This window comes from Phodopus roborovskii, unplaced genomic scaffold (genome assembly GCF_943737965.1).
Source record: "Phodopus roborovskii unplaced genomic scaffold, PHOROB, whole genome shotgun sequence".
In the NCBI taxonomy this organism is placed as follows: Eukaryota; Metazoa; Chordata; class Mammalia; order Rodentia; family Cricetidae; genus Phodopus; species Phodopus roborovskii.
Window position 1 is genome coordinate 18,752,352 of NW_026126525.1, and position 24,487 is coordinate 18,776,838.

Genomic DNA, 24,487 nt, shown 5'->3' on the forward strand with positions numbered 1-24,487 from the left:
TGCCAACTAACAATTTGAGCTTCTGTGGATAGCGAGATCAGCAACTAACTTATCCATGGAGCCCTCAACTAATATCTGTTGGAAACAGGAGCAAACACCCATACATAAACACTGTGTCAAAGTAGGTCCCTAAGCTTTTTAATTTAACAAGTTGCCTGATCAGCTGAGTGGAGTCTGTTATTGGAGTCTTATATTTTTCTGCCCAAACTCCAACGTTACATTTCCTGGTGACCCTTTTACTCCTCATATTGTAAATTGTACATTTTTCTTTTCACTGCTTGTTCTTTTTATAGTAGTCATGAATAAAACTGGGTATGTTTTCCATGATCAGACTTTGAAGGCCCATTAAGCTCCTTTTATAAAGTGTTTACCAGCCTTCCTAGTCCACAGCCTCAATGACTTCTTCAAAAACAAGCATGGCCAGGATAGAAGAAAACATTTAATGGGGCCTTACAATTGCAAAGGGTGACTCTAAGATCATCATGGCAGATAGCAGGGCAGCAGACAAACAAGAATGGTGTTGGAGCCATAGCTAAGAGTTTTTATGTGATACACAAGCATAAGGAAGAGAGATAGGTAGGCAGAGCTAACTGGGATTAATATGGGCTTTTGAAATCTCCAACTCCTACTCCATAACACACTCCTCCAGCAATCTCCTAATTCTTCTCAAACAATTCCACCACCTCTTGACGACACAGCATGAAAACATATGGGTCTAGAGGATCCATTCTCATTCAAACCACCACAAATATCCTCCTGTCACGTTCCCCACTAAATGCTATGATTATTTCAAGGTATGCTCAATGCATCTGAACAAATCTAGTACATTTCCCAGTTTAATGTCCTCTTTTCTCTTCTGATAATGAACACCCACTTTTCTTCAAGTTAATATATTTGAACATTACTAAATTAGCCTCTGATGATTCCAGGACCAGTGGTATGTTGATATATATGCAAGCAGATCACTCTTAAACATAAAATTAAAACAAATAAATTAATTTTAAAAGAGAAAGAAAAGGAAGGTAAGAACATAAACTTGTATATTACAAACAACTTTTCTCATACTACTTGTACCATTTTTCTCATCAATCTGTTGAAAACATTGAAATCTGTAGAATGTTTTGACTATGTTGATATAGGTCAGGACAAGGAGGTAGTTATAAAATGAGCTTATCTTGGACAAAGACAATGCAATTATGAGACAATACAGAGAAATATGGAATCACAAACTACATAGGTCAAGATCTGGCAATAGGGTGGTAAAAAGCAAAGAGAAACTTGTTATTAGCTTGAGGACCACCTATTTCATATTGTGAAGTCATACAATTGCTACTCTGAATAATCAAATGATTCTGTAACTAACAAGACATATTTTTGGTACCCAGTGAGAGTGTCGCAAACCCTTTGGGAAATTTGGTTTGCTGTATGTTTCCTAGGTAGAGATAGTTATCAGCACAAAACAAACATTATCATGCTTGTTTAGATAAAATTATGTAAACCTTTTTTACTTTGTAACAATTGTGTTGATAAAGTTATAAATTGCTATAGGTCCATGCATTTAAAATGTATAGTAAACAAGTACTTTACATTTTTCCAATTTGAGCTTTGATACTTTCAGTGATCCTACTTATAAAATACAATGGCATATTATATTCTACATAGAGTTATGATATAAAGTTTTATATATAGACTACTGGTATTGCAGGTTATTTCAGCAAGGTCAAAGTCCCATTATTTTAGACATTCTGTCTACAGAGAAGAATTCCTGAGCTAATATTTTTTTTTTTTTGATAGAGAAAAACATCCAAACTCTAGAAATGTCAATGCCTGAATATTCAACATTTCTTATATACATGAGTGTGTTTGAAGTCATGGACAATATTCCCCTCTACCTTGTGATATGCAAGTACCATAGTACTGTACAATCTGCATCCTATTTTTATTATAGGGAGAAAATAATTGGTAATTTTTGGGGCTTTTGATTTATATTTGGTGAGTAAATGCTTCTTCCTTCAGAAGTCTTCTGAAAACAAACAGTACAAGGTAACCTCAGCCAGATGTAGGTGAATTCTTTAAACTATGAATCAATTTCCTGCTGTGAAGCAACTACATTTTGAATGCATGAAGTATCTTTAACTACAAATCCTTTTCTGTGTCTTCTATCAGCAGTTGCAGCATCCAGTGATCAAAGCCAGATTCCCATCATTGCAGTGTCAGTGACAGTGGGAGTCATCTTGTTGGCAGTGATGATTGGCTTCCTCCTCAGTGGCAGGTAAGAGAGAAAAGAGTTTCTGAACTTTTGCAGCTGCTTCTCTCTCTCACCTTGATCCAATCGGTGGCTTGTGGCTGTAAGCACATCCTAAAACAAATCAAAGTAGCAGCATGCCAGTAGATAATGTCTATAAGTGCCTTAGTACATAAGTTTTATCTTGTCCATATTCCTGCCATTGTTATCACATACGGTCTCTCCTTAGACATATTCTCTACTCTCCATGGCAATAGTATTAACATGATATTGCTTACTCTGTGATTTATAGACTGATACAACTGTTTCTAACACAATGAATGTTAATTCTGTGTATTTTCTATCTCAAAAGAATTTATCATTGCCTGATTCAGTTTGAATAACTGTTTAAGGAGACAAAGGAGGTGCAGGACAGTCATTTGAGGAATAGGACTAGTATTAATACATGGCATACATTCTAGAGTTTAAAAATAATTTATAGGATATATGCAAATGTGGCAATAACTGCTTTAATTTCAATTTCTGAGTGATTTCAACATGGACACATCAATTCTCATATGTACTTACAGAATTTGAATTTTACTAAATGTTATGAAGACAGATAATAGAATTCTATGTTTAGCAGGCCTACATTTTCCAGTTTGAAAATGGGAGATAGACCTCCAATAGATATTTCACCAATGTGTTTTATGTCAATAAGCTGAGCAAAATAAATCTTCCTAACAGTATATATGAATGAGTAAATAAATAATATATTGTTTATCTGTAGCAAATAGATTTTATGTATATTTAGTAATGAGGGCTGCCTTTTATATGTAATGTGATGTTATTAGACCATTATGTAAACAAACAAACATGAATTTGACAACATGGGAATGTAAAATAGCAGGTTCAACAAACTCAGGAAACCAATTTATCTTCAATTTTCTGAAAAACCTGTTCTGCAGTGCTTTACTTAGCAATGATTCTATAACAGTACTTATTCATTTTTGGAATTTGTAACTGAGGGATAGCTCATATACTTTGAGGAAGATTAAAGGGTACCTGGTCTTTCCTGCCTTTCTTTCCTCTTCTCTCTGAACTTCACTGAGAAAGAAAATGAGCCAACACTTCTGTTCTCGGTAGGAAAAGCCAACTTCACTAAACCTTGGTGAATAGCATTTTCACCAAGAAGTAACTATAGGTTCGAATGCTCTATGAACAATTTTTGTTTGTCCATGAAAGTTCTGCATTTTATTAAGCTAGCATTCATTAATTTTAATGGATGTTTGGAATTTATCTGTTTACTTTTTGACAGGAATGTCTCCAGCTTTTGTACTTTATTCTGAATATAAAACTTAGTTCATGCTTGAACACATCTACTTATCTACCACCAGTTTAAACGAGGTGAACTTAAAGGCTTTTTTTATCTTGTTAAAGTCTTTGAATGTAACAACTTTGGTTGGTCTTAAGTATTGTCATCTGGTAATAACGGAATTTTCCTGAATTAACTCAATTGACATCTGTTAAACAAAATGTAACACAAAGAAGAAATGTCACCAAAACTTTGCACATATTTAAGTGATTATACTACGGATATGCTGTAAAATGTTAATATATATTTTAAATATATATACACATACACGTACAAATACACACACACACATACACACACACACACACACTCTTCCAGTGATGAAACATAATGACCAAAAGCAAGTTGGTGAAGAAAAAATTTACTTGTCTTACATTTCCTTTCATATTCCATGATGAAAGTAAGTCAAAGTAAGAACTCAAATGGGGAAGGCAGCTGGAGGCAGGAATTGACACAGAGATGATAGAGGTTTCCTGCTGTTTGGCTTGCTCCCTATGGCTTTTTCAGTCTGCTTTTGAATGGAGACCATGACTACCAGCCCAAAGATGGCACCACCCACAATGATCTGAGTCTTCCCCAGACAATCATTCATTTAAAAAAATATCCTACAACAGAATCTTATAGAGGCCTTATATACTGAGGTGCCCTCCTTTGAGTTATCTCCAGCCTCTGTGTCAAGTTGAAAAAAAATATCCAACACATTTCCTCTCTGCCATTACAGCAAAAAAGGTGGATGGAATTCTGTATATATGTTCCTCTTACTGGTTGATGAATGAAACACTGTTTAGCCAAAAGCCATTAGAGGCAGAAAGATAGTCAAGGCTACAAAATGAGGAGAATTCTGGGTAGAGAGTCAAAGAGGTGCTGGAAAGGGATGCCATGTAGCAGAGGAAGGAATACCAGTTCCAGACCTGCCTCCAGTAAGCCAAGACAACATGGAAATAGATTTATAGAAACTGGTTAATAATTAAGACAGAGCTAGCCAATAAGCAGCCTTAGAAATTGACCAACAGTTTAATAATTAGTATAGCATCTGTGTGTATGTCTGAGGCTGAGAATGGTGACACGACCTGGCAGGACAAATAAAACTACAGCAACAATTGATAAACTTTTATACATGCCTAAGGTTTTCAAGATTTCTCTCTCACTTTGCACTCTCTTTTCATAGTTTAACTTCTTGAATAAAATAATATAATCAGATGTCTCAGGTACACATTTGCCAATATTTTAGTTAATTGAACATAATTTGATTTCTCAATAGTACAAAATAAAAGATTCAAATTATTTTAATTTGTTGCAGAAAGTAATACTAGTGTATATAATTTGATAATTTTGATCAATATGTTAATTAAAAGAAAATACAATTGTAATGATGGCATTTTGAAATTGTATGCATCATACAGAAAAACAAAACCTTTAGAATATGTCATAGTGAATAGTTTACAGGTAAATTAATGCAAATTATTGTTAACCATTTGTTCTATTATACATTCAAGATAAAAGGAAATGAAACACAAAGATTCAAAACCCTTTTAGGCATTGCTTGTCAATTTTTTAGATACTTTCCAGCTAGATATAGATTTAGAATGTATGTAATTTTGTTAATCTTCAAAAAATGTATTATTCTTTATTAAGTGGAAAATAATCCTCTCTTGGAAAGGTGTTCATTATTTCCAAAGGACTTTTACTTCAAGGCTTACATTTCTTTTTTTTTTACTGTATTATTTCTCAATAATGTTTAAACTCCCATATGCCATTAAAGAAAAATTGACACTCTTTCAACAAGCTATGTCTAATTATCCAACCAGATTAAAACTTAATCCCTTTGAAATGTAAGCAAACTTTAACTGTTCTTTAATCTTTCTCTTTCATCTCTAAGAATATTGAACATAGAACAGTTTTCTATGGCATGATTTGTGTTTCTTCCCTTACATTTAATGTATATAATCAATGTAGCTATTTAATCTGTGGGTTTTGTGAGACTTTCATTTCCATAAGTCTGTAGCTAACTGGGAGACAGCTTCTCACTATTGCTTTTTCTGTTTTTGTCTTTCTTTAACTTAGCTCTTTTCCCCTTTAAATTAAATTTCCCCTTTAAAACACAAAGTCCTACTAATTTCTACAAATTGACTCTCACACATTTCTTTGTCTAATACAAATCAAATTATAATATAAGGAAGAATTAAGAACAAACTGAATTTGCCTATACAGAAGTGACTGTTTAAGTTGATTCTCTTAAATTGCATGTGATTAAATAATGTTTCGTTTTATTTCTGAAATCTAAATTTCCCATATGTTCTCATAATTTGTTACATCTCACAAATATTGGAGATTTTTTTCTTTTTACTTCAAATTGATTCTTGGGGAACATTCAAAGGTAAGAAACACACATTATTGCATACATGCTCAGTCATATATATTTATATTTGCTGTTGAACATAAAACCCAAAAGCTTAAAGCCATTTGCCAGTTTTGAAATTAAAAAATAAGAAGCAAGGAAAACATCCTGAAGAAGAAAAGGGATTTGTTTTTTCTGCATAGTCTTTCATGAAATTTTTAAGACCATTCATTTGTGACTCCACAAAGATGTTTCTTAGATGATAAATTTAGTTGAAATATGGCTTTTTGCCTAGAAAGCATTACTTTTGGGACCAAAATTCTCTTGTGTGTTTTGAGTATATGAAGAGTGTATAGATATGATATTACCTTTATCTCCCATTAAGAAACTGACACTAACTTGTGAAATGACTTGTTGAATGCCGAGGTGAGTTGTTCAGCAATGAATGCACATTGTATATGTAGCCTGAATTGTAAGATTTAAGACATAGGGTGACAGTGGAAACATAGGCAGTAGCTTTTTATGAAACATTGTGTTAGCTATATCCTCTTTTACTTGAAAAATAACAGTAAATTTTTGTGATTTGCAGTTTTCTTCTAAGTCCTTAACTATATCAGATTGCAAATAATTCAGACATCACAGATATCCATTACAATGATTTATTGGGGATTCTATTACATGTCACAGCCAAGGTTCCTCCTGTGCATTTGAGATAAGAAGAGCAATCATCTTTGTTCAAATATTTATCTTTTATTTCAGTAGACTTATCTGTAAACATACTTTTATTTTTTTTTTCAGCACCCACGTGGAGTTTATTGAGAGAGGGGAGAGAAAGAGGGGGTGGCAGGAGAGAGAGAGGGAACAGAGAGAGAGAGCAAAGAATCAGAGAGAGAGAGAAGCACTTGGTGTACTTGCTTTAAAAGAGGCTTGGGCATGCATAACTGAGTCCTCTGGCCACAAGGCAAAGCTGATGTAGAGATGACATGGCCATGAGTGTCCTGCCCATCGGTGGGGCGGGGGTCAGCAGGCTGATAGTTCCTAACATTCCCACCTCTTATTGTTATTAAAAAGGTGGGGGTTGGGCGTGGCAGGTTAGGGAACAAGGACCTTGAGTTCTGGAGACTGCTTCCTGCTGAATTGGGGGCATAGTCTTTGGGGGATCCGCAAAGACTGGGGTGCTTCCACGTCCTGGTAGATGGTTGTTTCATCACAGTTTTGACAGTATGGGGCTCTGGCGTCTCTTTGAGACCTGGCAAGATGTTAGCAAAACAGAAGACAAGGTTAGGTTTTTTTCTCTTAGGTCTTAGTGCTTAATGGGAGAAGTGTGAGGTGGGGAGGGGCTCCCAAGGGTGTCCTGGGACAAGGGAAGGAAGTCCCCAGGCCAGGTAAAAGGTGATTCATTTGGAGTGAATCTGACCTGTAAATGGATCCAATTCAGCTCCCTGGAACTTGAATCCATTGAGTTTGTGAAAACATAAATATTAAGACACATTAGCAGCATACTCATGTTAGAAATGATTTAGCTGAAAGGATTAACACATGCAGCTGGCAGATTTTTAGCACAATGAAAACACCTTAATTGTAAGGTCATAGTTACAGATGTAATCATATAGTGGCATAGTATGGTGTTTAATACTGTTAAAACTTTATTGATTAATGTTAAGACTATAAACAGTAGCAACCTTAAAATACCCATTTTTTGAAATCTGTTTTGTAACAATTGGAGCCTTGGCTGCTGCTTTAAACTGACAAAGCTACCAGTCGTCAAAAGCATCAGAGTTCTTGAGAAGGATAATATTTTACCTGAATGATTAGAGAGTAACAGAGACTTACTAGCTGGCAGCATGGACAGCCACCCCAGGTCCTCCACAGTTGTTGAAGTCAGAGGCTTTAAAGACATCTGCCTTCTGCTGATGGCACAAGACCTGTGGATTACGAGCTTTTGGAAGACTTACCTACCGTTGGCCCAAGCAACGTGGAGAAAGTTGATTCCACTGCCCTCTTGTCCACGGTCCTTAGAGCCCTTTGCAGCAGTTGAGACGAAAGGCAGGATTTCTCAGTGGTTAGCATTGCAACTTTTGTGGGTGGAGCTTCTTTCAATGCCCATCAGTCTTCTTGGAGGAAATGGGTGGTGCCAGCAGCTGGCCTGTCTCTGTTATAAAAGCTTTTTAATGAAACATTTTAAATGCCATATTCTCTAGATCTCTGAGCATTTGAGGGCTGTTTGACTGTCTAGCATACCTTAGTATACAAAAATATGTCTTTAGTTACTTGCCTTAAGCTCACAGGTGGCTAGGTAAGGCTTTATCCCTGTAATTAATTAATCTGTGTGGAAAACTGGATCCAAGCTGAGAGGCTGTGGAGGGATGTTTTACTGAGAGCCCTGCAGCTTGACTCTAACTGGTTTTAACTTAGCAGGTTAGACTTATACCTGTAGAGGACAAAGAGGTAGATAAAACTCCCTTTGATAATAGAGGCTTAACCTTTATAAACAGCTTACAGGAAAGACTGGGTGGCATAAATATTTTGTTAGATTGAAATAGACATGTATAACCTTAAATGTTTACCACCATTAAAAAGGCACATAACAATTTAGAAGTATTTGAGACTTAGTACAGTTGAATTTAAGTTGTATGAAGTTAGCTTACATTTACATAAATTTAAATTAAATGTATAGATATATTAAACAGGACTGGGTAAAATTGAGAAGACTAAAATGTGAAGTTATGTATTCCATAGTGAAAAAGAAATTAGAGACAAAGAATAAAGAATAAAGCAAATAAAAGAATAAAAGCAAAAGGTAAATGAATTACAGGTTCTGTTGTTGGCAGAAGCTGGCTAGACTACCTCTGCCTAGGTGGCTGGTAGCAGAGGGAAGAACCATGGGGGGTGAGGCTAGGCTACGTGGTCAAGATGGTGGCTGCCATAAACATATCCCCATATTCCCGCCACGTTAAAACTCTCCTGCCCGCCACAGCTTCAGCCTATCTCAGAGCAGTAGCCTGGCTGAGGAAACATCTACTCAAGACAAAATTTTATCTCAAAACTTTATGATTTCTGCCAGTTGTAGACATAATTTTAAAGGGCTAAATTAAAATAACGGTAAAAGGATCAGACTTTTCAATACAATTGGAATCCATACATTTTTGTTGTTTGTAGAAAATGATGGTATGATGAATACCTTATTAATATTTATAATTGGAGTTTCATTCCAGCCTCATCCCACTGTTGATTATCCCCAAATAAGCACACAGAAACATATTAATTATAAACTGTTTGGCCAATGACTCAGGCTACTTATTGGCTAGCTCTCTCTTAATTATTAACCCCTTTCTATTAATCTAAATATTTCCATATAGTGTTATCTTAGCAGAGAAGGGTCTGGCTCTGTTTCTCTTTCCTCGACTACACGGCATCTTCTTGTGCCCTCTTTCTGAATCTTCTCATGAGCAGATGGAAAGAAAAGTAAGTACTTAATGAGGCAGTGTGAAGAGATGAGTGGCTTTTCATTCCCAGATGACATATACACATGTTGAAATCAAAGGACAACTTTACAGACATAAATGTTCTCCAATTTGTTTTGAGTCATGGTCTCTCCATTTGGTTCTGCTGCTAAACTTCACACTGCAGTCTACCTGGCCTGTAAGCTTCCATCATGGTTTATTAATCAGCTCTATGTTTTAGTAACAGTGTGTTAATCACAGATGCATATCTCTAATCCAAATGTCAGGTTTGCAGGACAAATGCTTTTACCTAAAGAGCCATCTTTGTGGGTCCTTCCCTTTCTTTTCACCCTAGAAATTTTCCATAACATATAATCATGGAGTTTGTCAGCCATGGCTTATAATATTTCTGATTTCTTTCTGCTAGAATAAGGGATTAACATTTTAAAATTTTTCAGAATGATCAGTAAAATTGATAAAATGCTTAAATGTCCATTAATTTATGAGAATAAAATGATTTCTCCATCTTTTTATTGAAAGGATTACTTGGGAATTATACTTCATATCAAATCATTTCTAATGTTACCAATGCCATCCTTATTCTAGATTTTTAGTAAAGCTTGTTAATTTCACGTCTATATATCCTTAAAACATCTTATATACTGAATGCCTTTTAGCTATCATTTAGAGTTTCAGTTTTCATTTTTTGTTTGTTTTTCAAGACATAGTTTCTCTCTTTAGCCCTGGCTGTCTCTGGAGTAGCTTTGTAGACCAGGCTAGTCAAGAACTCAAAGATCTGACTGTCTCTGCCTCTCAATTTCTGGAAATTATTAGAGATATTATACCTAATATTTTATTTTGAATGATATGTCCAACAGAGGAGGAATATTGAGTTAGGACTTATAAGAGTCTGTGTATTTATGGAAGAGCAACTCATCTTTGGGTTAATAATCACTTTACTGAGATAAGCTTTGATTTCAGTGCTCTTATACTTCATTTACAAAGCCAATAACAGATTTGACCAAAGACTTACATCAAGCTCCAAAGAGTAAGTTGGTAAACATAGCAGTGCCCATTAACGGACAAGAGGATGAAGAACTCAGTTCTGTTAACAAATGGTCCAGCACAGCAGATAACCATGTTGGAGCATGACATTCATTGTAAAGCACATGGACCAAGCACGAGGAGAGTGGATATCACTCTGCATACAGAATGGCATCCCCCTTTTCTTGGACAAAATTCCTTCTCACTTCTTCAAATTTAGATTTTGGCCACATGTCAAGATTTATAACACCATGTTAAATTCTCCATTCTATAGCTAAAGTATTTACTCTTTCCACTGAAACATTATAGTAAGGCATCAGTTATCTCTCATCTATATTTGAAATTTTCCACCACAAAGTATAGTTCATTGTGTGGTATGCTCTTTTTTCCTTTCATAAGAAATGATTAAGAACTTTTTGTGGCTTTTACAATTAATCTAATTAAATGAGTTACTCATAAAGTATGGAATTAAAAGTGAACTGTGCACCAATAACCATTTCAAGTGAATCACTCATTATTAATTATAGAATTTGGGAAAAAGAGTTATGTTAGTAACTCCATTCAAAGAGTTACAGAATATATGACCCATAAATATATTCTCTTTGCAAGTAACAAATGAAGAAATAATGATTTCAAGATGTTACTTAAGAGTTTATTTTAAATACCTTGGCTTACCATAGTGTTTTTGACACCTAGTTACTCTAATGTTAGCATTATTCAGTAATAATTACAGTGACTTTCATAAGCAAAGATATAATTTAAGCCATTTTCTGTTATTTCCATTAGGTTTTCAAAAAGGTAAATTAATGATTCTTTACCTCTTCAAAGAAAGTAGGGTGATATAGTTTCAAACTTGTCAGATTTTAAGAAGAAAATTGCATAAACTATTTGAATATAACACTATTTAATTTTGGATAATAGTAAGTAAACAAATATTTGCAATATCACATACCATCTATAATTTGCAAAAGAGTTCACTAAGTGTTAATTTCAGTGGTTTATGAGCCATCGAGGATGTGATTTCATAAAACTATAAAATATCCAGGCAAACATATTGATTTAATACTGAGAGTTGTTATCCAATCTATTTTCATACAATTACATGTGGTTTGTTTTTGTTCAAGAGCTTTTAAAAATAATTAGAGAGGAGATCATAATTTATTAATGACTGACAAATGAGATGAGGGCAGACTAGTGATCAGTATAGTAGGAGCATAGCAACAGCTAATTGCCACTGTAGGGAGTCAATCATCCTAGGAAACTGACTCTAACAGGGTTATTGACTCCATTGCTCAGTGGCATTGAATATCCCACCAGCAATTTCTCACAGATCAAACATGTAAGCTTTACTGTATATCTCAGGATATTGTACTGAATCAAACTTTTCAGAGGAAAAACTCTGTGGTACTGAGACAAGTCATCAATGACAGTGATTTGCAACAATGCAGACTTTCTTTGGAGAAAATCTAGAAATCTTTCCTATCACCTAATACAAATTACAAGCCAAAAATCATGCCTTTTCATGTGTGCCCTTTGCCTAGGCTTCATTTCTGTAAGACAGTTAAGTGACTCATTTGTATTTAAGATGTACATCACTAGCAACCAGAATAAGGTAGGCTCTAGAAGTTCCTGTTAGGTCTGAAATTTTCATCACATCTTTTGAAGGGCACAAAGCCATGAACTTTCACACGAACATAGTATTTCCTTTGGTCAAAAGATAGAACTTCAACAGCAAAACTAAATTTTCTAAGAAATTGCCAAGAAACAGAGTAAAATTTTCCAAAAGAATTTGAACATTGGCTAAAAACCATATGGTTTCAGATCTGTGTTCTGGATGTTATTGCACGAGTTGAAAATCAAATAAGTGTTTCCTGTAGATTAGAGACTCAGCCTCAAACAACTGAGTTCTTTATTAAGTCAAAGCACTGACTTTTGATACAGCTGTCAATATGAAATCACAATGAAGTGCAGATATCTTGCTTACGGAATTCCCTTTGCTTATTCCTTCCTTTTCCCATCTCACAGAAAAAAATTTGGATCTTTAGCATGCATGAAGTCCAATTTTGTGGCCAAAATTATTAAGGAGACAATGTGTGTGTGTGTGTGGGGGGGTGTTGCTATTACCTATTACTTAGAGACCTTTTTTGCAGGTCTTACCTTTGTTAATGACATGTTATCCTTCTTCCTAATTAAAATTTTGGGACTTACATGTATTGGTTAGTCATTGTTTTCTGTCTTTTGCTAGAGGGTAGACAGACAATTAGCAAATGAATGAACACAAATGATGCTCAAGATAACAAAATAAATTAATACTTACATGCCATCAAATGAGAATATTCATCTTTCCCTGTGTTTGTGCCCACAAGGCAATAGATTAAAAGAATGGTAAATCTCAGAGCTATTATGAGATTTCTCAATAAAAACAGGAGAGGGAGGACAAATAGTATAAGATTGGCTACTTGAATAATTCTCCAACTTTTGATCTCTAAGTATCTAATCAACTAGACTCTGATTCTGGAATGATTGAGGCTGTGGTACATTACTTCTTGAAATATAAAGTCCTGTTAGAAGGCTCACAGCTCTAAATTAGTGAGTTTGAATGTGAAGACCATTCTGAAAAATTTGCTTTCTGAAAAAAAAAAAAGATGTCTACTTCTAGGATGAACAATGTCTCTGTATCTTGAGTTGCTATTACTATTAAATATTATTATGTTATTAATATTATCTGTTTGTGTGTGTGTGTTTGTGTGTGTGTGTGTGTGTGTGTGTATTTCCTGTTGTGTCACCCATGTGGAGATTAATGGATACCATTGTGCAGTTGGTTTTTCCTTCCATATGTATGTGACATTTCAGTGATTGAACTCAGGTCACAAGGTTTGCCCCTTATGTGCCTTTATTATCTGAAGAGCTCACCAGTCATTGAAAGGTTAAGATTTCCAAATATAATTGAAAAATAAAAGTCCTTTAATAATGAAATTCATGGGGGCAGTATAAACTGAAAAGGAAGAAACATAATAAGTCTATTTTGAGGATACTGTAGAACATTATTTCTTGATTTCTTCTGTGTGCTGTTTTACAACTATTTTGACTCCCCCCACTCTGAAAGATGAAAAATGAGGAAAACAGATTAGAACAGGGGCACTTTCTGTGACTTGTTGCTTCACAAAGTTCAGTCTAATAGCTGGTAGCTTATAGAAGATTAGAGAATTTCCACATTATCAATGATCAAGGGAAGAAATTCTAGTTAGCATTTTGCTACTCTTTCCCCCTTTTATATTTTTCCCAATCCATGATATGATATGACCTAAATTCACTGTAGTTCTCCCACCCCACTCCATCTGTTGATCTCTTTCTCTCTATTCCTTAGTCTAAAATGAATCCAAAGACACACCTAGAGGAGTGCATCTCCATTTTGTAGGCAATTACAAATCCAATTAAATACACATTGAGGATTATTTGTCACAACTTGCTCATTTTGCTCTAGCTTCCATCCTGAGAGGAGAAATATCAATAGCTTGACATGTTTGGAAACTTCAGTGTTAGAGAAACCTCTCCATGTCTTATGTTTTCATAATTTTATTACTCCTCTATAGTGACCTCCAAACTAACCATTCCATAGTGTTCACATATTCCCTTACTAACTGACAACTCTCATTTGCCTCCAAGAATTATTCTTCCTTCTTATGTTATGAAATCAGTTTGTTACTCTGATACTTCTGTACCTGTTCTATTTTACTTCCAGAAGCAAATCTGTGTTCCTTTGGTGCAAATTAATTATTTTGCTTGGAAAATTTATGCACTGGCCAGCATTAAATTTTTTAAGCTACTGTGTGTTAGAGTTTTCACAGGTCGTTAAGCACTTGACAATTGTTATTTCACTTGTTTGATACATCATGTCTGATACTAAGGGTTTCATATTTATCTGATGGGTAAATTGGCTTACAGCCTTCTAGGTTTCAAGTGTGGTCAAGTGCCACCATTGCTGTGTACCTGTGATAAAGCAGTATGTCCTGATAGAGCAAAGTTATTTTGCCCATCCAAGCCAAAGAAGAGATGTACTAATAAAATTGAGTAGGAGATAAGATATACATTTCATTGCTTATACTTGTGACTAGGAAACCAAACTATTCCATATATGCCTATAATATTTAGTAACTGATTAAGATATGAACTCAACATTATTTTATACTTTTAATGATATGTCTAAATCTTCATAACATTCATTTCCAAAAATGTCACAAACATTTAAAATGTTTGATACATGAGATTTTTGAAGGACAGTTCATGTTCAAATTATAAAACTTGAATGATTGAAAGTATTTTTAAACTAGAATATAATGGTACACAGTACATTGGTATTGTATTTCTAACCTTTCACATATATTTGTACTCACTAATTTTCATTTTTCTGATTGGTAATTTGGGATCAGTATGATTGGTCTGTTATTATTATTTCAATTTTCCTTGGAACACATCTGATTAATTCAAACAAAGACCAGTACCCATAAATACTTTTAGGAACACTGATACATATAGATGAATATCTGTTTATACATTATGGTATCAATAATTATTTCTTTTTATCTATCTTTTTAAATTTAAGTTATTATTTTACATGTTGATCCCAGTTCCCTCTCCCCCTTCCCTCCCTTTTAGCCTCTCTGCCCTCTCCCATGCACTCTAACCACCCTCCCCTCCCATCCCCCCACCCCACTTCCATATGTAGGGGAATTCCCTCCAGTTGGGGTCATGTAGATCTGACAGGTCTTGTGAAGTAGGGACTAGGGCTTCTCTCCTGTCTCTAGATTAAGGCAGTTATCCCTCCATGGGGGATGTGTTCACAAAGTCCTTTTGTGCACCAGGAATAAATCCTGGCTCCACTGTCTGAGGTCCCATAGACTGCTCCCTCCTTCTGGCTGAGACAAATATTCAGGGGGGGTCTGAGTCAGTCCCATGCTGGCTTCACAGCTATCAGTCTGGGGGCCTGTTAGCTCCTCTTTGTTCAGGTAAGCTGTCTCTATGTGTTTCTGCTGCCTGGTCTTTTCCTCTTCATCTGCATCTGGGTTCTAGTTCCACTCAGTGTTTATGTATGGGTGTTTGCTCCTGTTTCTAACAGGTATTAGATGAGGGCTCTATGGATACATTAGTTGTTAATCTCCCTATCCAGAAAGGCATTTATGGTAGCCTTTCCACTGAAGCTCAAATTGTTAGTTGGCAGCAGTCTTGGTGTTCTCTAGACCTTTCTTTGTGTTCAATTTTATCTTCAAACCAATATTTGCTCCCTCTTTTATGTTCTCTCTCTCTCTCTCTCTCTCTCTCTCATCTTCTATTCCTAACCAGGCTCAATCTTCCTAGTCCCACGTGTTTTCCTCTCCTTTCCCTGGCTTTCTCCTACTTCTCTCTCCATTTGCTGCCCCCCCCCACTTCCTCTGTGCTCCCCTTCCTGCTTCTGTGAGGGACTTTATATGAATCTCTTAGAATACACCTTGTATCCTAGTTCCTCTGTTGGTATGAATTATAGGCTGGTGATCCTTTGCTCTAGGTCTAAAATCCATATATGAGTGAGTACATACTATGTTCCTCTTTTTGTGACTGGGTTATTTCATTCAGGATGGTTTCTTCAAGTGCCATCCACTTGCCTGAGAATTTCAAGATACCATTAATTTTTTCTGCAGAGTCGTATTCTGTTCTGTAGATGAGCCATATCTTCATTATCCATTCTTCATTTGAAGGGCATCTAGGTTGCTTCCAGGATATTGCTATTACAAATAGTGCTTCTATGAACATAGTTGAACACATGTCTTTGTTGCATGGATGTGGATGCCGGGTCCTGTGGTAAACTAATTCCCATTTTCCTGAGGAACCGCCATACTGATCTCCAAAATGCCTGTATGAGTTTGCTCTCCCACCAGCAGTGACGAGTTTCACTCCCATCAGCAGTGGAGGAGTGTTCCCCTTTCTCCACATCCTCTCCAGCATGAGTCCTCATTGGTGTTTCTAATTTTAGCCATTCTGGCAGTAGTAAGATTGTATCTCAAAGTTGTTTTGATTTGCATTTCCCTGATAGCTAGGGATGTGGAGCACTTTCTTAAGTGTCTTTCAGCCTTTTTGATTTTCTCTATTGAGAATTCTCTCTTCAGTTCTGTACCCCATTTTTAATAGGATTATTTGGTGTTTTGTTGATTAGTTTCTTTATTTCTTTGTATATTTTGGAGATCAGCCCTTTGTCGATTATAAGATTGGTGAAAATCTTTTCCCTGTTGTGGGCTGCCGTATGGTCTTGTCCACTCTGTGCTTTCCCTTACTTCTACATTGGAAGAGGTCCCATTTAGTAATTGTTTCTTTCAGTGTCTGTGCCCCTGGAGTTGTGTTTAGGAAGTAGTCTCCTATACCAATTTGTTCAAGGGTAACTCCTACTTTCTCTTTTAAGAGGTTCAATTTAGCTGGATTGATGTTGAGGTCTTTGATCCATTTGGACTTGAGTTTTGTGCATATTATTGCTCCTTCCTCTCTTCAACTGGAAACCAGGCATTTTCTCCCAGTGCTTAGCTGTGGATCTCTTCATCTGCTTCCATTAGCTAATGAAAAAAGTGTCTGTGATGGCAATTAAGGTAGTCATCAATCTGATTACAGGGGAAATAGGCAAGATCTGAGTAAATTGGGAGATTGAGAGTTGTGGGGGTGGGGAGGGTACTAGAAGAGTGGGAAGGGGAGAATGGAGCGGGGAAGAAGGAGGAGAACATGAAGGATCAGGAAGGTCCAGTTATTGGAAGGACTTGATAGCAGGAGCCATTATGGGGTTAACAAGAAACCTGGTCCTAGGGAAATCCCCAGGAATCTACAAGGATGACAAGAATCTAAGTAATAATGGGGAGGGTACCTTAATAGTCCTTCTCCTGTAATCAAAATGAGTTTTTTTAATCAGATATGTCCATTAAGAAACATTGTTTTTTTAAAGTAGACTTATATTTGTACATATTTTTCTGCTCATACATTTTCTCTCTACTTTGATTAAAATCAAATAGTTGGGCAGTTAATGTTCCTGGTGATAATTACTTGCTCTTCTATGAGGATAACAAGTCAACAGGAAACTGTAAAGGAGGGACAAAGCCCAATGGATATGAAGCATCTCTTCCTCTGGCTAAAGAGCAAAATAGCTTACATTTCTTCTTCTAAATAAATAAATAAAATGAAACTCTCTGCATCAAGTAGCTTATATGTTAATGTAGCAGTATTTATTCAGAAAAAGACTATGCCCAACTGAAAATTGGAATCCATGTGTTGTCTTTTTTTGAGCAACCAAAGATTCTTTCTTCAGTAAAAATAAATTGGAAGCACTCAGAACTAAGCTAAAGCAGAGTAAGTGATTTTTTTTAAAGATAATTGTTAGGAATAGATGGAACTAACATCATTTGCATTTGGCAGAGACTCAGAGGCAAGTAGAGTATTGGAATAGCTTTATACATGGAAAGGGTGTGTGTGTGTGTGTGTGTGTGTGTGTGTGTGTGTGTGTGTGTGTGTGTGTGTGTTTGAAATCTGTCATTTATATACCAAATAAGGGGAAATTGTTATATGCTCTAACAGAAACAGTGCTTTCCAGATGATTTGGCTGCCTCTAATTAGTTAAAATTTGGAAGTGAGAGAAGGCAAAAACTAAAGAAAGCAGCAGGTATTATTGTAAGCTTTGTCAATTTGCTGTTTGTTAAAAAAGGTTCAGCTGCTTTCCTGTAGTTTGGCTTCCCTCCAGCAATTGGTAGTCTCATTTTCCATCATTTCTTCTTCAAAAATTTTATATTTTATATTTTATATACAAACACAGTTTTAAAACACAAAGAAGTTAATTCCCACATCCACACATGCAAATATTTTTGGATTATTAAATTTTTTGGTACAAGCTACTATTTATTTTTTATTTTTATTATGTCAAAAGAAAATATTGCTTCCACAGTATATAATCACCTTTCGTTTTGTTTAATTCTATAAATGTCTGGATAATGCTCTACAGTGCCTATTCTTCCCTTGAGATTTGAGTAAATAAGTTTAATAAACAAACAACAACCCAAAATAAAACAATAAATAAAGGCATAAATAACAGATACTTAGAAGGATGGATGCATGGATGCATGGATGGATAGAGGCAGATAACAAAACATCATCAAATAAAGTACTCAAAACTTTTAGCAGAAATTTACTATGGAATGTCATCAAGACAGCCAGCTGGAGTTCTCAACAGAAAGAGCTCTAGGCAGAAGTCTTTCCTCAGTGAGGCTTCAATGTAGTCAAACAAATACTAGCCACAGCTGGCCACTCATATCATCAAACAGAACACAAGTGGAAAAGCTCAAGTTCCTGACTGATCTTTCTCTCCATAGATCAGGTTTTCATGGTTGAATGTCCAACTTCTCTTTCCTATTATAAGCAATTTTATTTGTTTATACACAAACAATAGTACATCAGTTGTAACTGATATACTTTTAGCTCAGTGATTCTCAACCTGTGGGTAATGATCCCTTCAGTTTGAATATCAGATATTTATTATTCATCACCAGCAGTGAAATTACAGTTATGAAGTAGCAACAAATACTTTTATAGTTCAGGATCACCATAACATGAGGAACTGTATTAATGTCCTGCAGCTTTAGGAAGGGTGAGAACCACTATCTGTTTGTATTCTTGGGCTCTTCTGTTCTCTTCCCTCCCAATCACAAAGTGAGGACAGTAGCCCATCACTAGACCACAGAGTTATGAGGCTAATATGGTTGTTTAGGTCTGACATAGTGGCAAGGTGGCAACCCTGCTTACAAAGATGGCTCCTTGGTGAGTTCTACACCTGACAATTTACCAATATGCATAACATAACTTATGAGTCATTAATAAAATACTTAACATTTTAAATACTTAAGAATATACTCATCTTATTTCCTCCTGTTCCTTTTATTTTAGAGAAAACAACAGAGAAAAGAAAACATTCAGTTACACAAGTCAGTGATATAGAACAGAGAGAAAGCATAGAAATGTCATTATTCTGATAGATTGATAGACATTCAAACGGTATATCTGGGCATTCTAAAAGAAAGTGCATGTTGTACAGTGAGCCAGTAAAATCCATATCTTTTAACTTCTCAGTTGGGAATTTGTGTGTTGTGTTTATTCATCTCTATTACTCATGACTATGGTAAAAACTAGGAAGACATTAAATAAACTTCTTCAGGATTTGATTCTTCTGCTGGCATTGGCACTAGTCAAAGTAGTAAAGGTGATGATGTTCTTCATTTTTGTGAGCATCTATATAGCTTTCCATTTTATGGATTAATGCTAGTAGTATCATGACAAGGCATTCCATAATTTCATAAAATATTCATGAAAAGATGAAAGCACATCTAATTTGTCTTTTTAGAATTGGTCTTAAATGTACATATGCATATATGTATATATATATTGTATATGTATGAATTAAGTGTACTCTGTTATATCCTGACTCCAGAGCAAGTTAAAAAGAAACATCTTTCTTGGAAAAATATCAAGTATTTATTGCTGGCTAGCTCTCGGAAGGAACATAGAGGAAGCTGAAATTTGTTTTTACGTAACTTTAAGTTTGTGGTCCAGGCGCTAAGGAGGATGAGTAAAGAAAATTCTATAGCTATGATGTTTTTTAATACACATAGCTAAACCGTTCAAGTAACTAGTACTGAAATATGAAAGCACAAAGGATACCTTGATAACACTAACCTTACATTTAACTAAAACCTCTACAGATGAATATTAAGGAAATCTTGTTTGATTTATTAAAAGACATGATAGCATTTATAGTTATCTAGCAATGTCACGCTTCATTTGTAGACAATGTAAATTAATATTGTAAACAAATAACAGGAGATTATTTGAAGTACTACATGGAAACAAATTGCTCATTAGCATTTCCATGCACTTTAGAAGATTTTAATATGCTAATTATAAATACTCCCCTTTCATTCATTAAATAAATTCTCCCAAGACTATTATAAGAAAATCACATGGTTGAATACAAAGTATTTATTGAGTAAGTAAATATTGCATCAAAACTTCTTAATCTGAACAGAATCCAGAAACTTTTAATTGCTGTAGAAATAATACTGATAGTTTTGTTTTACAATCAAGGTTTCCCATTTGTGGTAAGATAAGATTTGGTTATTGACTTTCATTGTTTAATATTCTTTGCTTTCTAAAATTCATTTCTACTGTTTATAATGTATAGCTACAATTGAAGAAAACATAGTATGTATTGAGAAAATAATATTCTGCTGTAAGTTTTGTATTGTAAAAGTGAACAACAGTTTTTTAAGGGAATGTTTGCCTATAGTGATTATGACTGCTCTACCACTAAGGCAAATGATTACATGGTATTTTATGATATCCATTGCTGTTTCAATAATCTTAAATAAAAAATAATGCAGGATTTTCAGTAAAATTTGCTAGTTTTATTGTTGACCCTCCTTTGTAGAATCTATGGAAGATGTAATTCTATCTTAATGCTTTCCGTTCATTAGAATGATTAAATGAATAACTAAGGGAACTCATCTTTTGTGTATAGCTTGAAGGAGTAGAAATAATGTAATTGGAGTGTTGTATGAAGTCCTCTCTCCTCAAATAGTTTGTTTTCTTTTTTCTTTAACTTTCATGTAGTTTGTTTTATCATTTCATGTTGAAATAATTGTTTTCAATGTAGTAATTGTAGTGTCTTTTTTAAAATTCCCTATTTAAAATGACTTGTTTCTAATTCATTTTGCCACAGCTTACACAATGTAACCTATCATATATATATATATATATATATATATATATATATATATATATTAGTGATATGATAGAGCTTATAATGCTGAGTTTGCTTAAGGAATCTTTCTATGCTGTTTAGTTTTTGCCAGTTTTATACAACCTGGGATGAGTGAAAGTAGATTGAACTATTGTCTTTATCAAGATGGCTTGTGGACTTAATGGGGCATTTTATAGGTTGATGATTAATGTGATTCAGCTCCTATAACTGGTGCCATGCCTAGAGTGCTGATACTTATTTGTGTGAGAAAACCAGCTGAACAAGCCATCGGATGAAAGTCAGTAAATACTGTTCCTACACGGTCTCTGCTTCATGACTTCCCCTAATGATAGACTGTAAACAATGGTCAGAAATAAAGTCTTTCCTCGTTAACATTTGCTTGATCATCACAGAACAGAAACAAACTAGGTCATATTCTTTTAATGCCTTACATCAAAATCAAATTCATTATATTACACTACAGGCCACACTGTGCAAATGTGTTTTGGTGTTCTTTGTAATTTCTTTTAAACAGTGTTGAATGGGTAGAGAGCTCCATAACAAACGTTTTTTATGAAAATTCTTAAATTTGCAGAGTGGGTCAAGGAAATCAGAATGTGGGAAAGAATGTGGTACAAAAAAAAAGTGAACCACAAAGGAAACTTACATCCACATCAGTGGCGAATAGTGGTGACCTCTTAATGTCATAACAAGTTCAAAGGCCCATTTAAAAAGGATTATTAACTGCATGCTGTATATTGCAATAGTGGCACAGACATTCTCAATGCGAAGTTCTGTTTTTAATCCAATGTGTAGGATCCCAGTACTAAAGCTACCAGACACTCCTGGACTTAGCTAATATCTCATGCCAATGAAAATTTAAGGTGTGAACTCTAATGAGAATAAGCAAATTGTCATATATCCAATAACTACACGACATTCTCTCTGTTTGCTCAAGTATGGAGTACTGATATTCTCTGTGGATTCATTCTGAAATGGTAAATGATTTAGCCTTTTCATTTTACTAGTAAATTAAAAGCAGTTTGTGTCTAAATAGTTGTTTTCTGAATTTGACTCTTTTGCTGTCTTTGTCTTCTATCTGAGGGCATGTAATTGTTTTTGTTATGTGTTTCTTATGATGTCTTATTTGAGAATTTAAGTTCTCATGCCTTCATAGTGTCTAGTCTTGTTTTTGTGATCTAGTGTTTTGTTGATCTCTTCCCTTGAGGTATAATTACCTGCTTCTACAGGAACGAGATTATCTTGCTCACACTGGCACAAGTATTCAATATTCTCTTGCTCTTTCTTTCTTTCTCTCTCTGTCTCTCTCACTTGTATATACACACACACCATACATATATGCATGAAGAATTCTGTTATAACATTCAAATTTTCAGAAGGACAGACATATTTTATTAAAACAAAACCATTTTTAATTGAAAGCCTGAAATAGCTAAATGATTTGAATTATAGATAGTCATCATCTTGCTGTAGCTTCTAGTACTTACTTATAGAGTTCTGGGTGCTAAGAGCTGCAGAAATGCGAATATCACTATGCTCAACCATTGTACTCCCAGAAATATTACTGGCTGCTATTTCTAGCACATTTGATTTTCAAATTCTAAATTATCTTAAAGGCTTGAATTTAAACCTGTCTTTACTGGAATATTTATTAAATAAGGTAAACATATGTTTTATACAACCTGGTGGTTTATACAACCTCGTGACAAACTCCTATGAATTTGTTGTAAAACAATAGTTCATGGAGTGTTTTTAGTTATTTATCTGGTTCAAATATGCATACAAACAAAACTTCATTTTTTAATTATATGTAAATACAAGAAAGCTCTCATCACTAAATCCTTAGCAAATGTATTTTATGGAAAATTTAAAAATTACACTGACATTTGCATATCTATTTGCATGTAGTTAAATATTCAATTATGTTATAAAATGGGGGGTATGTAATATGGCAATGGTATATAAATCACTAAAATAATTAATTACTTTATATAAATCACTAAAATAATTACTTTGATTAAAGGGTCTACCTTTTTACATTGATTATGCTATTGTTAAAATAATTATTTTTACTTTGCCTTAAGAGAGTCCCAATGATCAATGTCATATTCACATATGCTCTCATAAGTCAAAGACAGTTGGTAAAAAATCTGAAGCAATGATTCTTAAAACCTTGTGTATATGTTTTGTCTTTATTTTTTATTAAACATATCTAAAATGAAGTAAATTTTTATGAGAGGTGAATGGAATTTTATTTTTCAGGATTACAGTTCATATAATCTTATTTTAATTATAGTAAATTGCATGGGAGTGGAAGAGAAATGGAGAAAGACAGAGATAGAGAGGAGAAAAGAGAGACATTCATTCTAATTCATAAGATTATAATACTTATAGTTTTTATACCCATGGACAACAAATAAAACATTTCCTTTATTGGTAGGATCTTGGCTGTTTTTCTTATTATTAGAATTCAGACTATTGATAAATAATGTCTAGTAACATTTGTTCATTGTAGTAATTTTAAGCATAATTCTAAGTCTGCTTATAAACGTTTATCATAGAGAGAGTTGTACAGGAGGGGGAAATAACATATCATTTTCTACTAAAGTCATCATTTGTCTCAGTTGATTGGTATTTGGTTTTATTTATTGAGTTGTACTGCATAATACAATTAATGCAGTCTTATGTTAGCAGACATAAGTAAATATGGTAATGGTATTTTTAACAGCAATTATAGAAAATATTGTTACTGCATTTAAATTTTGAATGTAAAAGCAACAAAAATCTAAAAATTTTCTCCATCTTAACAAGCTACTACTCTAAAACAATACAGAGCCAAAAGATACTATTTAACTTTGTAGTATCTCTTTACCACATTCTCTTAGCATAAGCAGCATCAAAAAAAAAAAAAAAAAGAAAAGAAAAGAAAAGCACACTAAAGCCCAGGTGACAGCTTTCCATAAAATAGTACTTGACACAAGGCTGATAGGCTGGCCTGGGCCATGAAGCAATGTTCTTGTACTTGTAATCCAAGTGCTGACACGAGGCAGGAACACTAGGAAAGTGAGAAAGTTACATGTAACACAATTAATAAAAAACCCAGAGACTGATATTCGAGTTCAAACTTCATGCTGAATATCAGAAAATCAAAGCAGCTGGTCACTAGCTTCTCACCTCTATCTAAGACTAAATGTGCTGGTTCTGTCTCCATGAACTCCTACAAGCCTCAAACTGTAACTTCTACTCAAAT

At 34.6% G+C, this 24,487-nt stretch overlaps 1 protein-coding gene across 1 annotated transcript in view; it reads left to right on the forward strand.

The window, feature by feature from the left end:
• Nucleotides 1–24,487, forward strand: part of Epha5 (EPH receptor A5) — a 323,174-nt gene that overhangs the window by 241,838 nt on the left and 56,849 nt on the right. Inside the window, exon 8 of the mRNA XM_051198276.1 lies at nt 2,167–2,272. Coding sequence (XP_051054233.1) covers nt 2,167–2,272 — 106 coding nt within the window. The remainder of the gene's footprint in view (nt 1–2,166; nt 2,273–24,487) is intronic.